Source organism: Leptonychotes weddellii, chromosome 1, assembly GCF_054177405.1.
Source record: "Leptonychotes weddellii isolate Sample4059 chromosome 1, ASM5417740v2, whole genome shotgun sequence".
Classification (NCBI taxonomy): domain Eukaryota; kingdom Metazoa; phylum Chordata; class Mammalia; order Carnivora; family Phocidae; genus Leptonychotes; species Leptonychotes weddellii.
Window position 1 is genome coordinate 57,372,510 of NC_138369.1, and position 23,184 is coordinate 57,395,693.

The 23,184-nt window shown below is 51.7% G+C and overlaps 1 protein-coding gene across 1 annotated transcript in view; it reads right to left on the reverse strand.

Moving 5' to 3' along the window:
• Positions 1 to 644: 644 nt before the first annotated feature.
• The window catches only part of SCN5A (sodium voltage-gated channel alpha subunit 5), a 95,390-nt gene continuing 72,850 nt past the window's right edge, over positions 645 to 23,184 (reverse strand). Inside the window, exons 21-28 of the mRNA XM_081824511.1 lie at positions 18,701 to 18,874; positions 15,191 to 15,313; positions 12,906 to 13,187; positions 10,657 to 10,710; positions 10,001 to 10,138; positions 9,268 to 9,372; positions 7,414 to 7,684; positions 645 to 4,149 (exon numbers count right to left, since the gene is read on the reverse strand). Coding sequence (XP_081680637.1) covers positions 2,909 to 4,149; positions 7,414 to 7,684; positions 9,268 to 9,372; positions 10,001 to 10,138; positions 10,657 to 10,710; positions 12,906 to 13,187; positions 15,191 to 15,313; positions 18,701 to 18,874 — 2,388 coding nt within the window. The 3' untranslated portion in view covers positions 645 to 2,908. The remainder of the gene's footprint in view (positions 4,150 to 7,413; positions 7,685 to 9,267; positions 9,373 to 10,000; positions 10,139 to 10,656; positions 10,711 to 12,905; positions 13,188 to 15,190; positions 15,314 to 18,700; positions 18,875 to 23,184) is intronic.

The window sequence follows — 23,184 nt, forward strand, 5'->3', positions numbered from 1 at the left end:
GCGTGGCCGCAGGAGGGGGACGTGGGGGGTGCAGAGGGTGTTTCCTGCTCTCTCTCCCTGGACTCGGGCCCAGGGTCATTCAGTCAGATCCTGGGGGATGCGCCCCCTGAAGGGGGCGATGGCAGAGCCTGGAGGAAAGCCTGGAAAACGCCCCCAGGGGGGTCTGCTTAGTCAGATGCTGTGGAGTGGACCCCCAAGACAGGGCAGAGAGCCAGCCACAAGGAGGCCTCTGCTGGCTGTGCAGCACTTTTGCCGGGGTGCTGGGGTGCTGGGGTGCTGGGGCGCTGGGGCGCTGGGCCGGCAGTGAGGAGCCAGGGGTCCAAGCCTGTCTGGACACACACACCATCTGGCTGTTCTCCATGGCCTCCCTCTTCCCAACCTTCCCCAGCATGGGAGCCCCAAAATGTGGCCCTTGCCCTTTGCAGTGCCCCAGACTGGGGGGGGGTGTCCTGGAAGACAAGACCCAAGGACCCCCACTTTTCCTGGACCAGCCACGTTCCCAGCTGTTCTGGGAAAACAAGGGGAAGCCCTGCGTGGTTCTCGGGGTCTCATCCTGCCTCCCCTGCAGCAGGAGACCTCCTCTTGGGCTCGGTGGGCCTCTACCGCCGCCCTTGTCAAATCTCAAGAACAGAGCCCAGGCCAGGTCATGTAAGCCATTTATTGGTTTGTTTTAAAAATATGTATTTTATTTATACACGGAGTTTGGTGAGAAGTGCTCAATTAGTTCAGACAACAGCCGCACTTGATGTCCCTCCTTCTCCTACCCTCTTCTCCCCTCCTGCTGGTCATCTTGCAGTTCTGGAAAAAAAAAATTGAGAGCCACGCTAAAAGCTAAGGAGTCGGGCCTAGCTCACCCTGTCTCAGCCACAGCCCGGGGCACCTGTCTCAGGGCTCCCAGGCCGTACACACACACACACACACACACACACACACACACACACACGAAACCACAGCCCGCTTCCGGCCTGCCGGCCTGCCTCCCAAACCGCATTCCCGCCCCTGCAGTGGGCGCTGAGTGCCGGGGAGGGGCACACGCCGCTCCGAGCCTCGAGAGCAAAGCACAGAGAGCTACAAAAATAAGATTTCCACCCGGAGAAGTGTGTCTGGAACGGTCAAACCACGTCCCACACTGGACTCAAGGGGAACATGGGAGAAGAAAAAAATCACTGGGGTGGGTGGGGTGGGGGCTAGGGCGGCCACCAAGGGAACTCGGGGCTGACAGAAAGAAGCATAATACTTGACTCGCCGGCAATGCCCCGCAGCATGGCCGCGAGCTCCCGAACGTCCAGCCCTCCGACAGCTCGGCGAGGTAGGTGAGGGGCAGCGTTTCTAGCTTCCCAGGCTGCCCCAAGGCGGGCGGCGGGCGGCTCTGCCAGGGAGCTGGGGCGGCGGCCGAGCCCCGTCCTGCTCAGGCTCCGCCAGCCTACACTGTCACTCTCGGGGGACAAGTCTCTGCATTTAAGGATTTGCATACGCTAGATAGGATTGTCAGCAGCTCAGGAGGTCCTGGGGGTAATTGGACTAGAAAAAGTATTTTTCCCTGAAAAGGCCTTCTCACAAGACCTGTGGACAGCCTGGACCCTGCCCCAGGTTGTCCTGCAGGTGGGTGCCACGAGGACCCCAGGCTGAGCCCGAGGGCCTGCTCTGGGGCCACACGGCTCCCTTTCCCAAGGTTGCCCACAGTCCATTCCCCTCCCAGGCCAGGGGAGGGTCTGACCCTCCCAAGGCTCCTTCCCGGTACAGGGCCCACACTCCGCTCTGGGCACCACGCAGGAGTCCCCCCGCCGCCCACCCACACACATGGTGAGAGGCAGAAAGTTCTGGAAAGAGAGCTCTGGTCATGACAACAGATTCCCTTCTTCAGATGGGCTGGGGCCGCATGGCCATGGCGAGGGCTGTTCAGCTTCTTCGCCCTCAAGGCACGGGGCTCAGACGTCTCTTCCTGGCCTGTGGGGTGGGGCCTGCCCGGTTCTGGAGCAAGGACGAGCTGGGGGCCAGGCCATGTGTGGGGCTGGTTCCCTGCGCCCTTCCCTTTACTGTTAATACTTGTGCAGAAGGCCGGGCTCTCCTGGGAAGAAAAGGCAACATCAGTGCCTGGGACCCAGGCCACTCTCTTCTGGAAGCTTTGTGTTTTTGTAGAAATGACCCCAGTATGGCCTGCATGAAAACACAGAGAGCAAATAGGACCCTGGGGACAAGGGAAGGCCAGAGAGAGCCCCCGCTGCCAAGAACCGCTCTGCCTGACACTCGCCTGAGGGGAGCCTGGGCCGCACGCAGCCCGCGTCTGGCCTCTGGGTAAGGACTGTGTGCACACGCCGGGCGGGGAAAGGGGTTCAGCCCTCCTGGCACCGCAGCCCAAGCAGCAGGGGAACCCCACACGGCCCCGGGCGGTAGGCCTGGGGGGGCCACACCGGGTTGCACTTTTGCCTTGAGAACCAGAGTTCCGGCACCTCCACAGACACTCTTGTTCGGAGTGAAGAAAAGGCAGTGTGAACGGCTGCCGATGTCCATGGAAAAACGATTAGTTCTTTGCTCAAGTAAAAAAATATCAAATATAACAAATTTATGAAAGCCCACTCACAACATCTACAGTCTCAGTTTTGTATTTCTCCTCCGCAGCTGGGACGGTGTTGCTTTTCAGAGCCCCGGGGGTTGGCGTGGCCGGGCCGGCGTGGGCGGGGCCTCCAGCGACAGGCCACCCCGCACGGTCAGCTCGGCCGCCCGCTTCTGGCCGTCGGCGTGGGCGCCACAGAACTCTGCCTTGTCGGTCCGCGGGGCTGAGGCCCGTCTCTCATAGCCTGAGGCCGAAGCAAGGAAGGGCCCGCAGGTGCCGGCTTGTGGCTGCAGTCACTCTGACTATGCTGCCCCAGGCTGCCCCTCAGTGCGTCCTGGCCAGCCGGGCTGGCGCTCACACGATGGACTCGCGGTCCCTGTCTGGGGACGGGGGGACGTCGGCGAGATCCTCGCTGCGGCTGTAGTCGGACACCCGCACCTGGGGGTTATCGCTGGTGGCCCTGGTGACGCTGTCATAGGAGGGCGGGAAGGACGTGGAGGAGACAGAGGAGCTGGAGGGCGGGTCACGGCGCCGGGAGAAGTTCTCATTCATCATGTAGGCGATGAGGCCCTCCTGCTCCGGGGCATCCTCATCAGAGAGGCCGCTGCTGCCTGCCTGCTGGCGGAAGAGGAAGGAGGCGTGCTTCATGGAGCGCTGCAGCAGGTGCCTCCGGAAGGCCCGCTGGATGACGGTGGCCGACACCTCCTCGTGCTTGCGCCGGAGCGTGGTGGTGATGGGCTCGTAGGAGATCTTGGACGGGTTGGCCGCCATGAACTTCTCCTCCATCTGGATCTTCAGGGCGTCCATCTCCCCAGACTCACCCAGGACCCTCTTGGTGAAGGCAAAGAGGATGTCCATGCAGTGGATACGGTCCCCGCTCACCATGGGCAGGTCCATATTGATGAGGCTTATCTGGTTGGGCTTGGCGATGCGGAGAGGCTCGGACAGGGCATCGGCGAAGTCGGACAGGGCCGAATACTCGATGAACTGGGTGGCTTCCGGGTCGAACTTCTCCCAGATCTCATAGAACATGTCGAAGTCATCCTCGCTCAGAGGCTCAGTGCTCTCCTCTGTGGCCACGCTGAAGTTCTCCAGGATGATGGCGATGTACATGTTGACCACGATGAGGAAGGAGATGATGATGTACGTGGTGAAGAAGAGGATGCCCACGGCTGGGCTCCCACAGTTCCCCCGGGAGCCATTGTTGTTGGGCAGATTGGGGTCACAGTAAGGGGGTCCTGTGTTGAGGATGGGGCTGAGGAGGCCATCCCAGCCAGCTGATGTGGTGATCTGGAAGAGGCACAGCATGCTGTTGGCGAAGGTCTGGAAGTTGAACATGTCGTCGATGCCAGCCTCCCACTTGACGTAAGCGAAGTTGGCCATGCCGAAGATGGAGTAGATGAACATGACGAGGAAGAGCAGCAGTCCTATGTTGAAGAGGGCGGGCAGGGACATCATGAGGGCAAAGAGCAGTGTGCGGATCCCCTTGGCCCCTCGGATCAGCCTGAGGATGCGGCCGATTCGGGCCAGACGGATGACTCGGAAGAGCGTTGGGGAGAAGAAGTACTTCTGGATGATGTCTGAGAGCACAGTACCTATGGGAAACAACAGAGACCGTGGCTGCCCAAGCCCTTCTGTCCTCCCTCTAGCCCCGTATCACTGGATGGGTCTCTGTACGGCAAGGAGCTAAGGAGAGGAGGCCCTTTCAGGAGGACTGGGTCGAACGGGGCATGCAAGGACCTTGTGTCCTCCCACCCCTCTGGGTCTCCATTTTCATCTTTGATCCAGAAAATGAAGACCCACAGTACCCACACCTTTTGCAAAGTGTCTTTCCAGACCTCTCATCCCTTAGTCTTCTGAGAATGCCTGCACAGTAGGGCCCATCTTCTAGATCCTGGGTTCTGAGGCCTCAAGGGACTTGCTCAGCATCTGGGTGGCCTAGCTTGGACCAGAACTTGGGCTTTTCAGCTCCTCATTACTCAAAGTGTGGTCCGAAGGCCAGCAGCCCTGGGCTCTCCTGGGCTGGTTATCAGAAATGTGGACTCTTAGTTTCACCCCCAGTCCCACTGCATTTTCATAAGCCCAGATGATTCACGTGCTCACTGAAGGGCAAGAAGCACTGGCCCACAAGTCCGTGTTCTCCACCATGCCACGCCTGTCACAACTAAGCCTCTCTGAGATCATTCCTGTCACCCTCCCAACCCTGCTAGCTTCTGGGGCTTCCCACCCCTTGGTCTCTATTGACAACTCCGGGTTTGGAGTTTTAAGAAGCAGGCATATAAGTTATAGGAGAAAGAGTGAAATAAACCGTGCTATGTATTGGCCCAAGTGACCTTTCCAGACTCCTCATGTAAGCATGTCACCAGCTGTCATGTGTCATGTTTACTGTCAATAAGCCACTGGGCTGAGCATTTTATATCCATCCATTTAGCCCTTCCGGTCACCCGAGGAGGTAAGCGGATACCATCGTCCTCATTTTCCAGAAGAGGAAACTGAGAAGTGAGGTAACTGACCCAAGCTGTCACCTCATCAGTGAGACTTTGGGATTTGACTCAGACCCTCTGGCTCCAAGTCGAGCTGTTAACCAAGCCTCTCTAGTACGGCCAGGCACCAGGACCAGTAGGTGCTCCCGAGGTACATGCTGCACCTCCTTCCAAATCTTCCTGACACTGCCCCTCATCAGCCCCTCATGGCTGCTGACATCCTGCATTCTCTAAAGCCTCTCTCCAGTTCCACCGGGCATGCACACCCTCACCCCTGTCTGGGACCTCCCACAGCATTTCCTGACCCGGCGTCCAGCTTTGGACCATCTGTCTGTCACCGTAGCTACGGCAGCCCCTGCCTCTGCCTGCCCCCGCATTTCCCTCTGAAGTCACCGAACGCACAGGTTGTATGTACAAGTCAGCCACCCCACGGCAGAGTTTCACGGGGGAGGGGGTCAGGAGTTTGTTGCTGAGCACAAGTAACAAAAGAAAAAAAATACTGATAAATTGGGACTTAATCAGAACAAAAAACTTTGTGCTTTGAGAGACAGCAACCAAGAAAGTAACAAGACAACCCACAGAATGGGAGAAAATATTTGCAAATTGTGTATCAGATAAGGGACTGGTGTCCAGAATATATAAAGAACTCTTACCATTCAACAATAAAAACACAAGTAAGCCAATTAAAAAATAAGCAAAGGATTTGAATAGACATTTCTCCAAGACATTTCTCCTGTTATAGACCAAGGCATATCATGGGACGTGACCAATAAGCACATGAAAAGATGCTTAGCATCATTAGTCATTAGAGAAATGCAAACCAAAATCTCAACGAGATGATCACTTCATACCTGCCAGGGTGGCTATGTAAAAAATTATAGACAGTAACAAGTGTTGGTGGGGAACGCGGAGTCACTGGAACCCTTCTACATTGATGGTGGGACTATAGAATGGTGCACCTGTTTTGGAAAACAGTTTGGCCGTCTCTCAAAATTTTAGATGAGTGGTTTCCAGGGGTTGGGGAGAGGGAAAATGGGGGAATGACTGCTAAAAGGATGCAGAGTTTCTTTTGGGGGTGAGGGAAAGAGTCTAAGATGAGGTGTAATGGTGATGGTTGCAAACTCTGTGAAAATACTAGCAACTACTAAATCATAAACTTTAAAGGGTAAATCTTATGGCATGTGAATTGTATCTCAATAAAATTGCTATTTAAAAAAAGGAGACCCCTGGATGGCTCAGTCAGTTAAGCGTCTGACCCTTGATTTCGGCTCAGGTCATGATCTCAGAGTTGGGAGAGGGAGCCCCATGTTGGGCTCTGCACTGAGCATGGAGCCTGCTTAAGATTCTCTCCTCTCCCTCTGCCCCTCCCTGCTCCCTGCTCTCACGCTCGATCTGTAAATAAAAAAATAAATAAAATAAGAAAAATAAGAGGGTTTGAGCCCTGAGGTCAAACAGACGTGGATATGTGCTATGGTTGGAATGTTTGAATCTCCCACCAAATTCATATGTTGAAATCCCAACTCCCAAAGATGATGATGTTAGGAGGTGACACCTTTGGGAGGTGCTCTGAGTGAATGAGTGGGATCAGTGCCTTGTAAAAGAGACCCCAGAGAGCTCCCTTGCCCCTTCCACTTTGTGAGGACACAGCCAAGAGGGTGCTGGTTATGAACAAGGGAAAGGACCCTCACCAGAAGACATGACCATGCTAGTGTCTCAATCTTGGACTTTCAGCATCCAGAACTGTGAGAAATGAATTTCTGGTGTTTATGAGTTACCCAGTCTGGTGTTTGGTTATAGCAGCCTGAACAGACGGAGTGTGAATCCTATCTCTTCTTTTCCTAGTTGTATGATCTCCTCACCTCAATGTAGACTTTAAAAGGTCAATTGCCTGAGGCGAGTGATATCTGAAGGAATCTGGCACACAACCTTGGTGGCTAGACTCTAGAATTTTCCATCTCCAGGGATCACTTCTATCCTAGAGGGCCACCTGTTCCCATCCCTGGAGACTCACCTCACCCTGAGAAAGCCTCTTCTTCCTTTAACCTTTCCCTTGGGAGGGCAGGGAAGCCTGCCCAGGCCCCAATCCCTTTTCCAGATTCATCCTTGAAGCTCTCACAGAGAGCAGAGAGCTGTGTCCTAGGGTCCCATGGAGGGGTTGCTGGCTCCTCTGCCAGGATGGCCCCCCTGGCCTGAGTGGGCCTTCCTAGACAAGTTCTCTGTGGAGGGTGTATGTGTGTGTGTGTGTGTGTGTGTGTGTGTGTGTGTGAGTGTGTGAGGGGAGAGGTGTGGAATGCAGAGAAAAGAACAGAGGAGCCTAGTACGCTTGGCATTAAGTACAGACCCAGGACTGGAGGAAAGGCCGACTTGCATACCCACCCACAATGGAGAGGATGACAACCACAAAGTCGAAGATGTTCCAGCTGTTGGTGAAGTAATAGTGGCGCAGGGCGGCCATCTTGATGATACATTCGCCCGTGAAGATGGCTACAAAGAGCAGGTTGATCTTGGCCAAGATGTTGACCTTCTCGGGGCTCTGGTCATCTGTCTCCACCATCATGGTCACCATGTTCAAGCAGATGAGGAACATGATGGTGACGTCGAAGGCCTGCTTGGTCACAATGTCGAACAGGAAGCCCTGGTACTTGTTCTGAAAGGAGGGGCCAAGGATGGGCTCAGCAGGGGCCTCAGACAGGCCTGTTGCTGCCCCTCGGCCCAGACCATCCACCCTGCTACTCCACCCTCTAGTGAGACTGTCGGGGTGAGAGGAGAAGTCAGGAGGCTGAAACAGCCTGGCTCTCTTCCATCCAGGCCTGGCCCTCCAGCTCCCTCTTCCCTGAAGTCTTCTCTGAACCTTCAGGAAGGGATTTCTCCTACCCAGAGCTTCCCTAGCACATCATCGTTCTCTTTTTGTTTCCATTGTCTGATGGCTCAGGGTCAAATTTAAAGTTCAACCCTAGTAATTGGATCAGTCCTCAGGTTAACAAATTTTCTCCATCCTTTATGGAATTGATTTTGTTTATTCTATTAACTATATTTATGTGTCTTTAGTTGTTAGCCACCTCAGATTATTTGGGGAAAGAGAAAAAATTATAAATAAGTGAACACACACGCACATACACCACTAACCTAGTACAAAGCGTGGTGAAAGGGTAGGAATTAGATAAAACTGATGAACTGGATTAAAAATCTGGGACTGTCACTTCCTAGCTAGTGATTTGGGTTATGTCACCTAATTGAGTACTGACCCCCTTCCCACTTTTTTGGAGAATGGCTTGGTCAGGCAAGGGAGTCAGCCCCGCAGGGGACTGAGTGTCCCTCCTGGCGCCATCTGCCAGGGGACTCCGGCTGCGTCTGTCCCGCTCAGGGGTTGCCAGGAAGAGGCTGTGAATGGGGGTGGTGGGCCTGCAGAAGCTGCCCTGCTCTCGCTGGGAAAGGCTGCACTCTGACAGTGGAGGAGGGTGTATTCAGAGGAAAGGGACTCCTGCAGGAGGGAGCGCTCCTGGTTGGAACAGCCCCCCATGCCTTCCTCACTTTCTCCAGGAGGCTGAGGCCTCTGTGTGTGGTCAGGTGCCTGACAGCGCCCCTCCATCCCTGCACTGACTGAGGGCCCTGGGCCAAGCTGAATGATTTTTTTTGGAATTAAATTTCAGGAGCGTTTTATGTTCTTTCATTCTTTTACATTAAATACTATCAGATTAAAAATGCCAAAATGAAAATGCTCATATGAAAATATTGTATATCATATTTTAAAGAATATCGACTTTTCACAGCCCTATTTTCAACGCTTCCTCATTCTCTTTGAGTGGATCAATGCATATTAAGTATTCTTTGTGGTCTTCCTGGCACTTTTTCTAGCCTTTTGGGTTCAAACCCCACTCCTGACATTGGCAAACTGTGGTGCCATAAAGAAAAGATAAGCAAGATGTCAAAACATGTGTTATTTTCCTTAATACATTCTTGGAGCAATTTTCCCAAACTTTGCAAATTTCCATTTTCTATAATGTAAAACTGCTTCCAGTGATATCATCCTATAAAAACCCTATTGATTAATGAATTTGAAAAGTACATATTTCAGAATTATTCTTATTAAGGAAACAGACAATTCTGAGTGGGCAATTTGGGCAAGCTCACTTAGGCTTTCATTGGAAAATTCAGTGGTCCTGGGGTGTGGGGCTTCCCAGGCCCCCCAGCACATCCCCTCCACTCTTGCTGAATCGGGAGCTGGCTCACCAGAGGCCTCGGGATGGGCTTCTGGGGCTTCTTGGAGCCCAGCTTCTTCATGGCGTTGTAGTACTTCTTCTGCTCCTCGGTCATGAAGATGTCCTGGCCCCCTAAGTGCAGAGAGACAGGCACCAGACTCATTTTGGGGTTCTCGAGGGCTCTGGCATGGGGGGCATAGGGATCTTGCCTCCTTGATGAGGGTGCCTTGGCCAGCCTCCTCCTCACTTCCTCTTCCAGTGGAGATAAGTATGTCCCTATCCTGCACCAGAGAGTCCTCCCCAAATCTGCTTCTGCAGGGTCCCTGTCTCCCTTCACTTTGAGGCCTCTGTGGCTTTGTGAGGTGCAAATCCAGTCCCCCTGCCCAGCTCAGCCACCCTGCACGTTCTCTCTGCCTAGTTGGTTTGCCTGCAACCCAATCATGGCCCAACTGATGGAGCTCTGGAGAGACCCTGGGCCAGTCTCGATTGTGGACCAGGTGAGTAGTCCCAACCCTCAGCCCAGCTCCTCTCAGGAACCTCATGGGTCAGGTAGACTAGGGCAGGCACGGGGCCCCTCCTTCCACTCTTACAGACTGCTCCTGTTACTTCACAGACACGCCCCTCTCCCACCCATTCCAGCAGCGGCCAGAAGAGAACTGTCCCCAGCAGGAAGGCAAAATGGGGCCAGGGGCCAGAATGGCTCCTCAGTCCCCTGCTACCCAGCCCTGCCCTGCCGGCCTGTGGCGAGCAGGTGCTCTACGCATCTTTTTCTTCTGTTGGTTGAAGTTGTCGATGATGACACCGATGAAAAGGTTCAGGGTGAAGAAAGACCCGAAGATGATGAAAATGACGAAGTAGATGTACATGTAGAGGTTGTATTCCCACTGGGGCTGCTCTTCATACTGAGGGGGAGAAACCAGATATAGGGGTCAGGCAGGCAGGAACGGGGGAGGGCTGGCTGGGCGAGAGGGTGTGTGGGGAGGGAGGTCACCAGCACAGGGCTGTATGTCTGTGTGTGCATGTGTGTGCAGAGCGGGGCCAGGGCGGGCGGGAATGGGGTTCAGAAGAGTGGCAGCTTGGGGCTGACACTGTGATTGGGTGGGGTACAAGGACAAAGAAGAAACTTGATTTGCATCTCTATGGCCTCCACCCGGTCTCTTCTCCAGTAAGACTAAGATTCAAGTAAATTACAGTGAGGTTAATTTGAAAGATATTTGAGGATTTGTGGCTCCTTGGGAGATCACGCAACTTTGCCCAGGGCCAGGCCTGGGCCTTCCAGAGAGGCTCAACTGCAGGCTGACACAAGAGACCTGGCCCTTATGGGGTGGGCTTTTGGGTATGGACACTGATGCCCTAGTGGCCAAGCATCCTGGAGCCTCAGGTGCCTGACTTGGCAGGAGAGGCCAGTATGGTTACCTACCCCCCTGGAGTCCACAGCTGCATACATAATGTCCATCCAGCCTTTAAATGTTGCCTTGAAGGAAAAGACAAGAGTAAGAATCATTTAACTTGCATCTGTTAAACTACTGGGGGGCTCCTATCCGGACAGATGAGGCCAGGAAATAGCCTCCTAGGAGAAGCAAGGATCCTGCCCCGCCCCTTCAGCCATGTCCACATGGCTGGGTGGTCAAGGAAAGGCCTTCTTGTTCAGGGCTCGAGGTGGAGTGGAGGCTGGCTGAGCACACACCCTAAGGAGGCCATGGGGTGGGGTAAGAAGCTTCTCGATGTTGGCCAGGAGACTGAGGAGGACTGAAGGAGGTCTGCCTTTCAGATCCACCTTCATTCCAGGTTCTAAAACGATGCAGTCCTGCAGCGGGTGTCAGGGACAGAGAGGTGGACCCCAGTGCTGACCTGGTCCCCTTTATCATGCACCTTGGAGAAGCCCATGGTTTCTGCTCTGCGGCCTCTCAGGATGGCCCTGAAGCATCCCAACCTCCCCTCGTACTTAAGGGGGTCCTTTTGCCAGCCGTGTGTTGGTAAATGGCTAACAAACGGTTTTCCAGAAGAAAACAAAGCCCTGATTGTTGTGTTTGCCAATTTCTCTGGGTAAACAAATTGGTGAATTGGGTAAACTACTCCTACCACGGCCAATTTCAAGTTACCAACGGGCTGTTACTGAACACAGACTTGGGAAGAGACACATAGGAGGGGAGCATTACAGTATTTCCACTGTACGGATACAGCACATATAAATTACCTCAAGAGCATACACGAAAATAGGTGGTAATGATGAATTTTGATTTAAAAAAAATTTCTTTTCAAGTAATCTCTACACCCAACATGGGCTCGAACCCACAATCCTGAGAGCAATAGTGGCATGCTTCACTGACTGAGCTGGCCAGGCATCCACGATTTTGTTTTAATATCACCTGGTGAATTATAAGTTTATAAAATCTGATTTTTAATCATGGCTTGCAAAATATCTGACAATGCAACAATCAGCTCTCGTGAGCCTGCCAGCCCAAGGCGGTAGACGAGGAGGCCGAATGCCACAGGCTCTGGTGCTGGCTGCTCTGTCCGCCCCAGTCTGGGCTGCTACAGAGATTCTGGAAGAGCCCGAGAGACATGCTTGGTGGTGAGGCCGACTGTCCAAGGGGGTCTCACTTGTGTTCTTGGCAAAAGCCAATCCTGCCCTGAGCCTCCTTTCAGGGTACAACTGTCCACACAAACTTTCATGTCTGAAAGTTCTTCTGACACAGGCAGGGCAGATGGGGAAACTGAGGCTGTCCCAGAGTATGCTACTTCAGTTCCCCGAGCCAGGAAGCCCTGCCCGGTGCCGGGAGGGCTGGGCATGCTCTGGAAACTGCTGGAGAGCACCCAAGGTGACGAGATGCTTGTGACTGCTTTTCTGGCCACTGTGTCGTTCTGTCTGGAATGGCCTTTCCTTCCAAGTTCTGACATTTAGAGGGAAGTCCCAGGGACAGAAGGCTCTAATCTTGTTCTGTAGGAGGTATTTCAGGGGAGTCTTTGGAGAAAGCTACCCCTGGGATTGAAGGGAGGGCTGGAGGAGCGAGCAGATGTGCATTAAGTTTTCAGATGAGAGCCCACCGAGTGTTCCTCTGCTTTGGGGACTAGAGACAGGTCTCTGGGCTAAGCCTGGGGTAGTAAGTGAAGCAGGTTATGGTTCTCGGTGTTATGAGTCTGTCTGCATGCCTGCTGTCAAGCTACTTGTATGTATGCCAGGTATCATGCTCACTGAAGCCACCGTCCTCAAAAATCAATGGAAGCCTTGGAAGGACTGGGTAGGGTCATGTGTGTTTCAACATCTCGCACATCAGAAACAACACAGAAGGTGTTACTACTTTTTATAACAGAAGGCTGGAGTCACAGTGTGGCTAATAGTTCAGTGTCTGCGTGTCTCTGGTCTTTGATTATTAACCTGCGTCATCACACTGCCAAACTGATAGCGTGAGGCTGTCAACCTGACCGCTGGCCAGGGAGCTGGGTCTGCCTCAGGGCTGAACCCCCATGCCATGCGTCTTGGAGAATGTGGCACCTGTTCTAGAATGGAAAATCTAGGGACTTCCCCAGGAGCCAAGAAGTCTCTGGAGAATCCCTAGCCTCCTTTGGGCAGTGAGTACCCAGAGGGGCCCCACTGTCCCCCTCCCGCCCACACTGTGGGTGAAGATGCCTGTTGCTGGGGAGCCAGTGGGAGTCTCCAGGACTTACCACCTGCAGAAGGGCCAGGTACCCGGCCCCCACGTTGTCAAAGTTGACTTTCACCTTGGTCCAGTACAATTCGCCAGTCACGTTGAAAGACTCACAGTCACTCTTGTTGTTCACGATGGTGTAGTTCAAAGGCAGGTCTCCGTCAGTCTGGTTGATGCACCGCCCAAACTTCCCCGCAAAGAGGTTCACGCCCATGATGCTGAAGATGAGCCAGAAGATGAGGCAGACGAGGAGGACATTCATGATGGATGGGATGGCGCCCACCAGGGCATTGACCACAACCTCAAGTGGACAGAGAAGAGGCTCCGTTCCTGGGGGTGCCCAGAGCATAATGCCCTTTTCAAGACCCACCTAGCCATGCCCCCCTTTCCCCCACTAAACTCTTTGCCTACAGGTCCCTGTGGGGGGGGGGGTAGTGGAACACTTCCTGTCCACCCCTGGCTGGAAGCCCTGATGGGGAATAAAAGGAGAGATGATGGGGAGTCGGGGGAGGGGGGAGAGAACACACACACACATGCCCTTTTTGTTGTTTTTGCACGCTAATGTCTGCTGCAACTCCGGAACCTCTGCCTTTGTCTTCTGGTCCTGCCCTGAATTCATGACCTTCAAACTGAATTTTCAACAGGGTCTCTCTAGTTAAGTGTGCCAGCAATCGGAGGGGAAAGGGCCTCTGGAGACACATTCTCTGAGCTAAGCTTCTGGTTTATTTTGGGGTTGCTGCTACTAGGGAGGATGGGTGTTCTCCCTAAAGGATGCCCAAGGGACCTCGGCGTGCGGTGTCTGGCGGGTACCCTGGCAGCTCTCCAACACTGCAGTGAGAGCTGAGCTGGGAGGGCAGGGGGTGTGGTGTGGGGGCTCCCTGTGCCTCTGCCCTCCCCAGGAGCGGCTCTCTGACCCCGTGGAGCCCTGGCATTGGTCTTGTCATCGAAATTCAGGGCACCCCGGAGAGGCTTCTTGGCAAACGCATATGGTGCGCTCTACTCCGCTGAGGGCCAAGTGTCCAGCTGTCCGGGAGTCAGGACTGGAAGTGAGGCTGGTGTGGGGCCGCGTGGTGAGCATGGTGCTGGGACGGGTAATGCTGACACATGCAGGTGACAGGGGCTCCCTGGTCCCCAGCAGGCATGATGAACAGGGTGGGACACCTAACTCTCAGGTTTGCCCTTGGCTGGCTCCGTGGTGACAGCCCCAACAGAGGCAGTCCTGGCAACTTGCATCTCCCCCACGGCCCTCGGGAATCAAATGCCCTTAATCCCAAGAGACATTTAACTTAGGTAGGATGGTTCACTTGTGAATGCTTTCCCACCAGGAATAAGCCACTTGTTCCTCTCATGGAGGTGTGGGCAAAGTTTGAAACCATCAACAAAATGGGGGCCACGGGATGGTGCCTGCTGGGTCAGCGAGACACACAGGCGTGGCTGCTGAAGCCACGGCAGAACTGCGCACATTTGTAAGAAACACAAAACACACGTGCGCTCAAATGCACATATGTGTTTGTTTTCTTGCTATATATTATGGGGTAATGTTTTTTCTTGGTTGGGCTTTTATTTTATTTTTAAATATTTTACTCATTTATTTGACAGAGAGAGAGAGTGAGCACAAGCAGGGGGAGTGGGAGAGGGAGACGGAGAAGCAAGCTCCCGGCTGAGCAGGGAGCCTGACATGGGGCTCGATTCCAGGACCCTGGGATCATGACCTGAGCTGAGGGCAGATGCTTAACTGACTGAGCCATCCAGGCGCCTTGGTGGGGCTTTTAAAGTTGCCTTATATGCACATATTCTTTGGTAAAATTTGATGACTTGAAAAATGCATAGGGCTCTGCACTTAGAAATCAGTGCAAAAGAGTTTGCTAAGCGAATGCCAACCGCTACACGATGGTGAGGATATGCTGCTCCCTCCTTGCTTCCTTCACCTTGACCGGCACAGCCCTACGGCCCATCGCAGATCGAGGAAGGCAGCCCACGTCTGCCAGGAGGAGGGCATGCAGGCGGGCACATGGACGCAGAGCGCACACACAGATGGCCCCCCACCCCGGAGCAGAAGCAGAGAGGCTCCCCGGCCCATGGGACAGGCAGTGACAAGCCCAGGGGGCTCTCACAGCTCTCCACCCTCTGGGTGCCTGTGAGCCCAGCTGCACCTCTCCTGGAGATTTTGCCCCGTGCTCCTACCAGGCTGGGCGGCCACAGTCCCAGCTCCGGACTGGGCTGCTCGGTCAGCAAGCAGAGCCGGGGGTCTCTCAGTGGAGTCCCCTCCCACTGCCCTGGCAGGAAGGCAGTCATTCCCCTTACCCTCATGCCCTCAAATCGTGACAGGGCTCGCAGGGGTCGGAGTGCACGCAAGGTCCGCAGTGACTTGATGGGGCCCATCTCGGCAAAGCCCAGGGTGTTGGCCACCAGGCTGATCAGGGAGACCTGTAGGAAGTAAGAGGGGAGTGAGCTCCATGGGGACAGCTCTAGAGATGGGTGGTAGGGCTCCCGGCCCACCTGAAGCTGAGCTGGTGTGAGAGAGCCAGCAGGCTTTCCCCGTGTTCAATCTTTGTTATTTCCGGCTACATCATCTTCGCGGCCGTCACGCACTGGGCTGGCCTTCCTGGGGCCCAAGAGGCTGGGGGTGAGACAAGTTCTTTGCCAAGAGCCTGCTATGTGCACCCACTAACCCGAGGACTTGGGATGCATTCTCCCTATTCTACAGAGAGAAAACCGAGTTCCTACGCCAGCCACTGTGTGGAGGAGTGAGCACACAGAGCCTGGGCCTTTGGTTCCCACAGGCCTTCCTTCAAGTCAAGTTCTTGGACCTGCTCCTTCCCTCCCCCAAAGAAGGCTCTTTTTGGGAAGGAAGGACTATCCTGGGCTGACTGGGAGCCGACAGGCCATCCTGGGGCTTTTCCCCAAAGCCGGACTGTGCAACATCGGACATCTTCGAAGAGGGGAGGTGTAAGCGGAGACTGCACGGCCCAGCGACGAGGTCTGGCCACTCTGCCCACCTAGCTCCCAGCGGTGCACCCCCATCGTCTGTGATTTCAAAGCTTGTGCACCTGCCAGCTCAGAGCTTTTCCATCTCAGCTGACGGCAGCCCCATCCTACCAGCTGCTCAGGCCACAAGCCTTGGCGTCATCCCTGCCTCCTCTCCATCTCTCACACCCTACATCCAACCCGGCAGGATTTCCTGTTGGCTCTGCCTTCAAAATACATCAGAAGTCCAAATATTTCTCACCACTGCCACTGCCATCATCCCGGCCAGGCCCCGTCCTCTCTTCCCTGGACGGCCGCCACGGCCTCCTGACTCCTCTGCCTGCCTCCACGTGGGCCCCACCCCCCACCCCCTGTGCTCCTCCAGGAACAGAGTCACTTCATGCCACTCTTCTGCTCAGAGTGTCGTAGTGCCTTCCCACTTGGCTCTAAATAAAAGCCCCTGGTTTTCCAAGGCGGCACCCCCCTCTGCCCCCTGTAGCCCCGCCTCATCTCCTGCACTTCCCTTCCCCACTCACTCTGCTCCAGCCACTCCCGCTTCCTTGCAGTTCCTTAAGTATGCCAGGCATGCTCCCACCACAGGACCTTTGCACTGCTGTTCCAACCTCTGCGTGGAAGGTTCTGCAGACGTCTGCCTGGCTAACCCCAACTTCCTTCACATTTGCTCCAATGGCCTCTCAGTGAACCCACCCCGGGCAGCCTATTTAAAGTTGTAATCTATACCTTCCCCTTGCTGGACTCCTGGCCCTCCTGATCCCCTTTTGTTCTCCGCATCCTATTTCTCACTGGTACACATCAGCTTCTAACAGAGTACACAGCTGGCTTATTGAATACGTTTATTGTTTGTGGTTGCCTTCCTCCATGCAGCCAGAGGTTTTAGTCTATTTTGTTCCCTGAGATCCCTAGCACCTACAATAGTAGATACTCAATAGTATTTATTGAAAAATAGAATGCAGGAATTGATCCTGGAAATATCCTTCTCCAGACCCTGAGGCCTGAAGACCACCTTTCCCATGAAGTGAGGGGATGGGATGGGGGGCAGCATGGCCAGCATCAGGAAAGCTGGAGTCCAGCCTCCTCGACCTTGGGGCAAGTCCCCTCTCTGCTGTGAGCCTCCGTTTCCTTCTCCACAGGCTAATTCTCCAGTTCTGGGACTGGACGGGAAGCACCGATGGTCTCCTTCGCCCGGCCTCAGCCCTGAGTTCCCCAAGGTGGCAGGCTGGTGGGCTTCCCCAGGAGTCTTTGCAAACCCCCTCCTGCCTTCCCCGAGGGGAGACGCTCAACAGGCCCAACTTCCCAAGAAGCTGCAGGAATAGCCGGGTGAGGGGCCTCAGGGCAGAGCTGCCAGGATCCCAGGCCCTCCCACAGCCTCAGGGCAGGAGGCCTCCCGGGTCCTCTCCTCCTCTCAGAGAGGCTCTGAGGACTCCAGGCTCTAAGAGCGACTAGACCTCCCTCGCATTCTCTCTCTGCCACCCTAGCATCCCTCACCCCAACATTAGCATCCTCTCAGTCACTGGGGGTGATAGAAAGAGGCTGGAACCAGAGGCCCAAGGACCTGGATCTGTGTCTCCACACAGATCTCCATGCATGTCTCCTCCCATGGTCACCCACGGGCTGACCTCCCACCCAGGTGCGCCCCTCCCTCCCTTTGGCCTCTGAGTGGGGTGTGGGGTATGGGGACTGAACAGAGGCCTGAACCTCTTGTGCCACCACAGGAAGGACAGCCCCTGCTGGTGGGCAGAGCCTGAGGCCAGGCTCGGAAGCCACGGGTGCCGTCTGGAAAGCCCTTCCCGGTCTGCAGATGCTGACCCACATTCCATTCTGCAGGACCCTCCACAACCAGATGGTGAGCCTCCCCTGAGCCCTTCATCTCTGCCTGTCCCCCCCTCCCCCTTCAGTGAGTGCAGATCCAAGGCGGCTCCACACTCTGGTCTCATTTTCCCTTCTGGTTACTCTCCCACTCAGCTGTGCTCACCCTGCTTGGCACCCAGCAGGGTCCTGGGGCCTGGGTGGCTGTGGGCCAGAGGCCTCCTCCTCTATCTGCCAACTGGGTGCTCAGAGGACATGCCACCTCCTGTCCTAGACCCTCCCTGGACAGGCAGGGCAGCTGTGCCTGCTACCCGATCGTCCAGGGCTGCAACCCAAGGCCCCTCAGCCGGCCCTCATGGCTTTCTGCCTTCTCACAGGTGGCTGCACCCCTCTCTCATCCTCCCCAAGTGGTACCTTCTCCCTGAGCCCGGAGGATCCTCCCCCTGCCGACCCAGAATCCCTTCACCGACACCGTCCCCTCTGGCCTTGGGCTCACCCTCTCCCCTGTACAGACAGCCTCCTACCATGTGTGGACACAGAGGCTCTTAGCTGGCCACCTGGCTAGTGGGCCTGACGGACCCTTCACAACACGCGTGGTGGGCTATTGTGTTCCCTGGCTTCTGGCCATCCTGACGGGGCGGTGAGCATGGGGGGCACTCCTGCTTGGACTGCTCCCCATTCTGCCCCGTAGTGAGTCTAGTCTCCCCAGAAGCCGAGGTCTCCCCCTGCTCCTCTGTCTCCCAAAATTGGGGTTCTGATGGCCAGACCCAGGTTCCTATTCCTCCCAGACTGGGAACCTTATGGGCAGGGCCTGGAGCTCCGCTGTGACCCGAGATGACTGTGACCCGAGACGGTTGCCTCCTTCCCCTCTGCCAGCTCTGCGGCCCCGCTGAGTGCCTTCACGTCAGCCTGCTGACTCCCACCCGCCCTGTCACCCTGTCCTTCCGTGCCTCTGCTTCAGCTCCTTCCCATACTGGCAGCCCCTCTCCCCGCCCCTCTTCCCTCCTGGGCCTCACTCACATCCACGATGAGGAAGTCCAGCCAGCACCAGGCGTTGGTGAAGTATTTCTTAAAGCCGTAGGCCACCCACTTGAGCAGCATCTCCAGCACGAAGACGTAGGTGAACATCTTGTCGGCATATTCGAGCAGAACCTTGATAGTCTTCCGCTCCTCCAGGTAGATGTCCTCGAAGGCCTACAGATCAGGCCAGACAAGGGGGACATGACGTCCCAACCACTGCCCATCCCACGCCTCACGAGACTTCATCTCTGACAGCAGGTGCTGCCCAGGAGGGCGGGAGCAGAGGTGAAGCCTATGGTGGAGGGGCCCCTCTGAGGTCACACTGGACTAGAACTGCACGCTCTCCTGGCTCATGAAACGATCTCATGTGGTATGTGGACAACAAAGCACAGCGTGTAGTGAGAATGCTTCACGCTGAAGAGTGAGGCTTAGTTCTGAGCTCGTGTGTCTCTAACGCCTTCCTAAACCTTGCTGATCCCCCATGTTAACACAGAGTGTGTGCGGGCGCAGCTCAGGGTCTTCTGCTGAAAACCCCATCAACCCTCTTTTTGGTGTTCTCATTCCACTGTGTTTTTACTCTATTTGCTTGATGCAGTTACCTACTTTTCATAGGACACAAAATTGGTGTCCAATGATAACAATCATTACAAGTCTCCCTTTACAATGTGTTTATGGAAACACACAGAAACCAGGGAGAGTTGATCTAAAGCAAAATCTCCAGTAAATGCTAGTGAAGGCTGTTTGTCAGTGAGAAGTTTGGAAAATGCAAGACTAGGTATCCTGGGGATCCCAAAGCTCCTGCGACCCTCAGAATCCAGGAGTCAAGTTTCTAACATGCTAGAAGGGGTCTTTCTCCACCTCCTTGTTTCTGCCTCAACCCGAATTCCTGGGCCAACGGAGGAACTCTGCCAGCTCCCGGGTGCCCTCTTATACCTTCTGTCCTGATCTGTACCCAGGCCTCTCAAGCCACCTCTCCCCGTCCACAGTGTGCTCAGAGGCTCCCCCGCTAGGCAACTGAACATGTCACCAGGGGCCTGGGGGAGTCGCCTCTGCCTGTCACTATGGGCCTCCCTGCCGGGCCCGCGTGAGCCACGGGGGCCCGGGTGGCCAGTGCCGTCAGCCCCGATGTGCACTGTCCAAGCATATATGTGGCTAATCCAGTCAGTATAGACAGCACGGCAGGATAATTTAGGTCCTAAAACGGACTCTGGGAGTTGTTCAAGACAAAAAGTAGGTGGTTTGTTGTTATTGTTTCTGATTATAAAAATGTGTGCTTCCCACAAAAAATTAAGTAATATAGAAATTATAAAAAAGAACAGAACGCACCTCTGATTTCATGACATTATAGTAACCACTGCTAACATTTAGGGGAAGACTCTTTTTGACACTCACTATTTGTGTGTGTACACATACGAGTACACAATTTTCTAAGATAGACTAAATATTTTGCTTTTAAATTTCTTTTCCACTAAACAATCTTTTGAGTGTTTATCTACTCTATAATGTGAACACATCCTATATCTAGTATTCTTTTAAAAGGCTGCATAATATTTTATTATTTGCATATACTTTTGTGTATTTAGCCAAAACTCCTATTAATGAACATTTCAGTTGTTTCCAATTTAACCCTAGTAGAAACAACCCTGCAGTGAACAATGTGTCTGATTATCTGTTCAGGATAAATTTCTAGAATTGGGGTGCCAGGTCAAAGGTGTACTTTGGGTACAAATTGGGAACAGGATTTCTGGCAGGGGACACGGACTCCCTCCGTAGTGCATGAAGTTGACTCTTTCCTCATCGCTCCCCTGACTGTGGTGGGGTTTCTCCCTTGTCACTTTTCCCAGTCTAAGGAATGAAAGTTGTATTTTGTTAGATTTTAATGTATTTTATTACTAGTAATGCTGACATCATTTCCTCGGATATTTGCAGTGTTCCTTTTGAGAGTTGCCTGTGCATCTTTTTTGTGTATTTTTTTTTTTTTTACTTGAGTATCTGGTTTATTCAGAGATGTTAACTCCTTGTTCTATACACTTCATCCTAGTTCTGTGCCTTTAAATCTTTTTTACTTTTTCCATTGACAGATGAATGGATAAAGAAGATGTGTATGTACATACAACGGAGTATTACTCAGCCATCAGAAAGAATGAAATCTTGCCATTTGCAATGGCATGGATGGAGCTAGAGAGTATTACACTAACTGAAATAAGTCGGTCAGAGAAAGACAAATACCAAATGATTTCACTCATTTGTGGAATTTAAGAACCAAAACAGATGAACATGGGGGAAAAAAGGAGAGGCAAACCAGGGAACAGACTCTTAACTATAGAGAACTAACTGAGGATCGATGGAGGGAGGTGGGTGGGGGATGGGCTAAATGGGTGATGGGTATGAAGGAGGGCACTTGTGATGAGCACTGGGTGTTGTATGTAAGTGACGAATCACTAAACTCTACTTCTGAACCTAATATTACACTGTATGTTAACTAACTGGAATTTAAATAAAAACTTGAAAAAGAAAACAAAATAAATAAATTCAACCTATAAAAAAATCTTGTTTACTTTTGTTTACCATACTGAAGTTCCACACTTTATTTTCATTTATTATTAAATCATTTAATATAATTATATCATTTATTATCATTTTCACCTAGTAAAACCTTCAGTGTCATGTTAAGAAAGCCCTTACCTAGTTTAAGGCAAGGGGGAAAAAATGACGCTTCTTTTCTTCTTTTATTTTTTCTTTTGAACTTTCTGGCTTCGTTATTTTATATTACAATTTTAAAAATCCAATATATTTTGGTAAAGAGCAAATATCCATTTTAATATTTTTTTCAGAGTAGCTTGTCACTGTTACAACACTTTATTAAAGAATCCACTTCAAATCCATAGATTAGAAGTCAACTTTATCATCTAAACTACATTTTTATGCTTTATTATCTACTGGACCTCTCTGTGTGATTTTACTGCTCTCTATTCCTGAATTACTATCATATGAATTCTCCTGGCCATTTTTAGTAATTTTCAAGATAAAATTTAGCAATGTTTTGTCAAATTCCCTTTAAAAATGTTGCAAATTTATTGTAATTGCATTGAATTTATTAACTGCATTAGGATCTCATAGGAGTCTTCCTACCCAAGACTAGAGTACATTTATAGTATATTTATTGGTCTGTCTTCTTTCACAGTGCTTAGCAAAGTTTTAGCGTTTTTTGCATGTACCTCTTACACATCTCATGTCATATTTATTCCCAGTTACTTTGTGTTTACAGTGTCTGGCAAATAAGGACTATTCCAGAAATGTTACTTATGACTAAACGCTTTCTGTTGTATAAAACAACCATAACAACAATTCTTCGGGTATTTATTTTATAACTGGCCACATAATATTTTTAATAGGTTTTAAAATTTTTCAAGCAATCATTATCTACAAGTAATGTTACATTTATATTTATTTTTATTATTTTAACTGATTTTATACTTGACTCTATTAACTTCAATTCTTCTATTTTCCAATTTTTACTTTGTAAGTTTATCTTTCTTGGTTAATTACACTGGTTAGTATTTTAAGATCATTATTCAATAATGGAACAACAGCTAAAAAGGAGTTAAATCATCCTCTTCTTACTCCTGACTTTCACAAAAATGTTTCAAGTGTTTTACTACTAATGATGATAAAAGAAGTTAATCTGAGAATACATTTTTCACTAAATTAAGGAAATATATTTTATTTTTATTCTTGCTAGAGTTTTAAAAATCAGGCATTCATTGAGATAACTGTATGTTTTTTCATCTCTGTCCTATTCGTATACATAGATTTCCTAGTATGGCACCATTCTGCCATTTTAGAATATATATTAAATGCTTATTTAATTTTTAAAATATATCATTGGTTCTTATTTGCATGGATTTAGGATTCTTGCAACACTATTCATAAGTATGGAGTACAAAAACGAACCTATGGTTTTATTACTGGTATACTTGAGGTTTTAAAAATCAGCATTATTTAGCTTGCATGAAAATGATGTGTAGATTTTCTGGGTTTCTTCATACACTAGAATATTTTAAACAGGACTGGAATTATTTTCTTCCTTAGGAATGCAAAAGAACCCATCCTTGGAGATGTGACAGATCAGATTAGCTACTGGTTTATCTATTTTATTGTTTTAATTTTTCAAGGAATCAGCTTTGGAATTTCATATCAGTTTTATTACTTATTTCTAATTGATTAATTTGTTTTAAAAATTTTACTCATTATTTCCTTATTGTCCTTAAGATTATTTTGTTGCTACATTTGTAATTTCTTGAGTTTAATTGGTTCACCTTCTTTCTATTTAATAATAGAAGTGTTGGGGGGCGGGGCAAGATGGTGGAGGAGTAGGAGACCTGGATTTCGTCTCCTCTCAGGAATTCAGCTGGATAGGGATCAAACCATTCTGAACACCTACAAACTCAACAGGAGATCGAAGAAAAGAAGAGCAACAACTC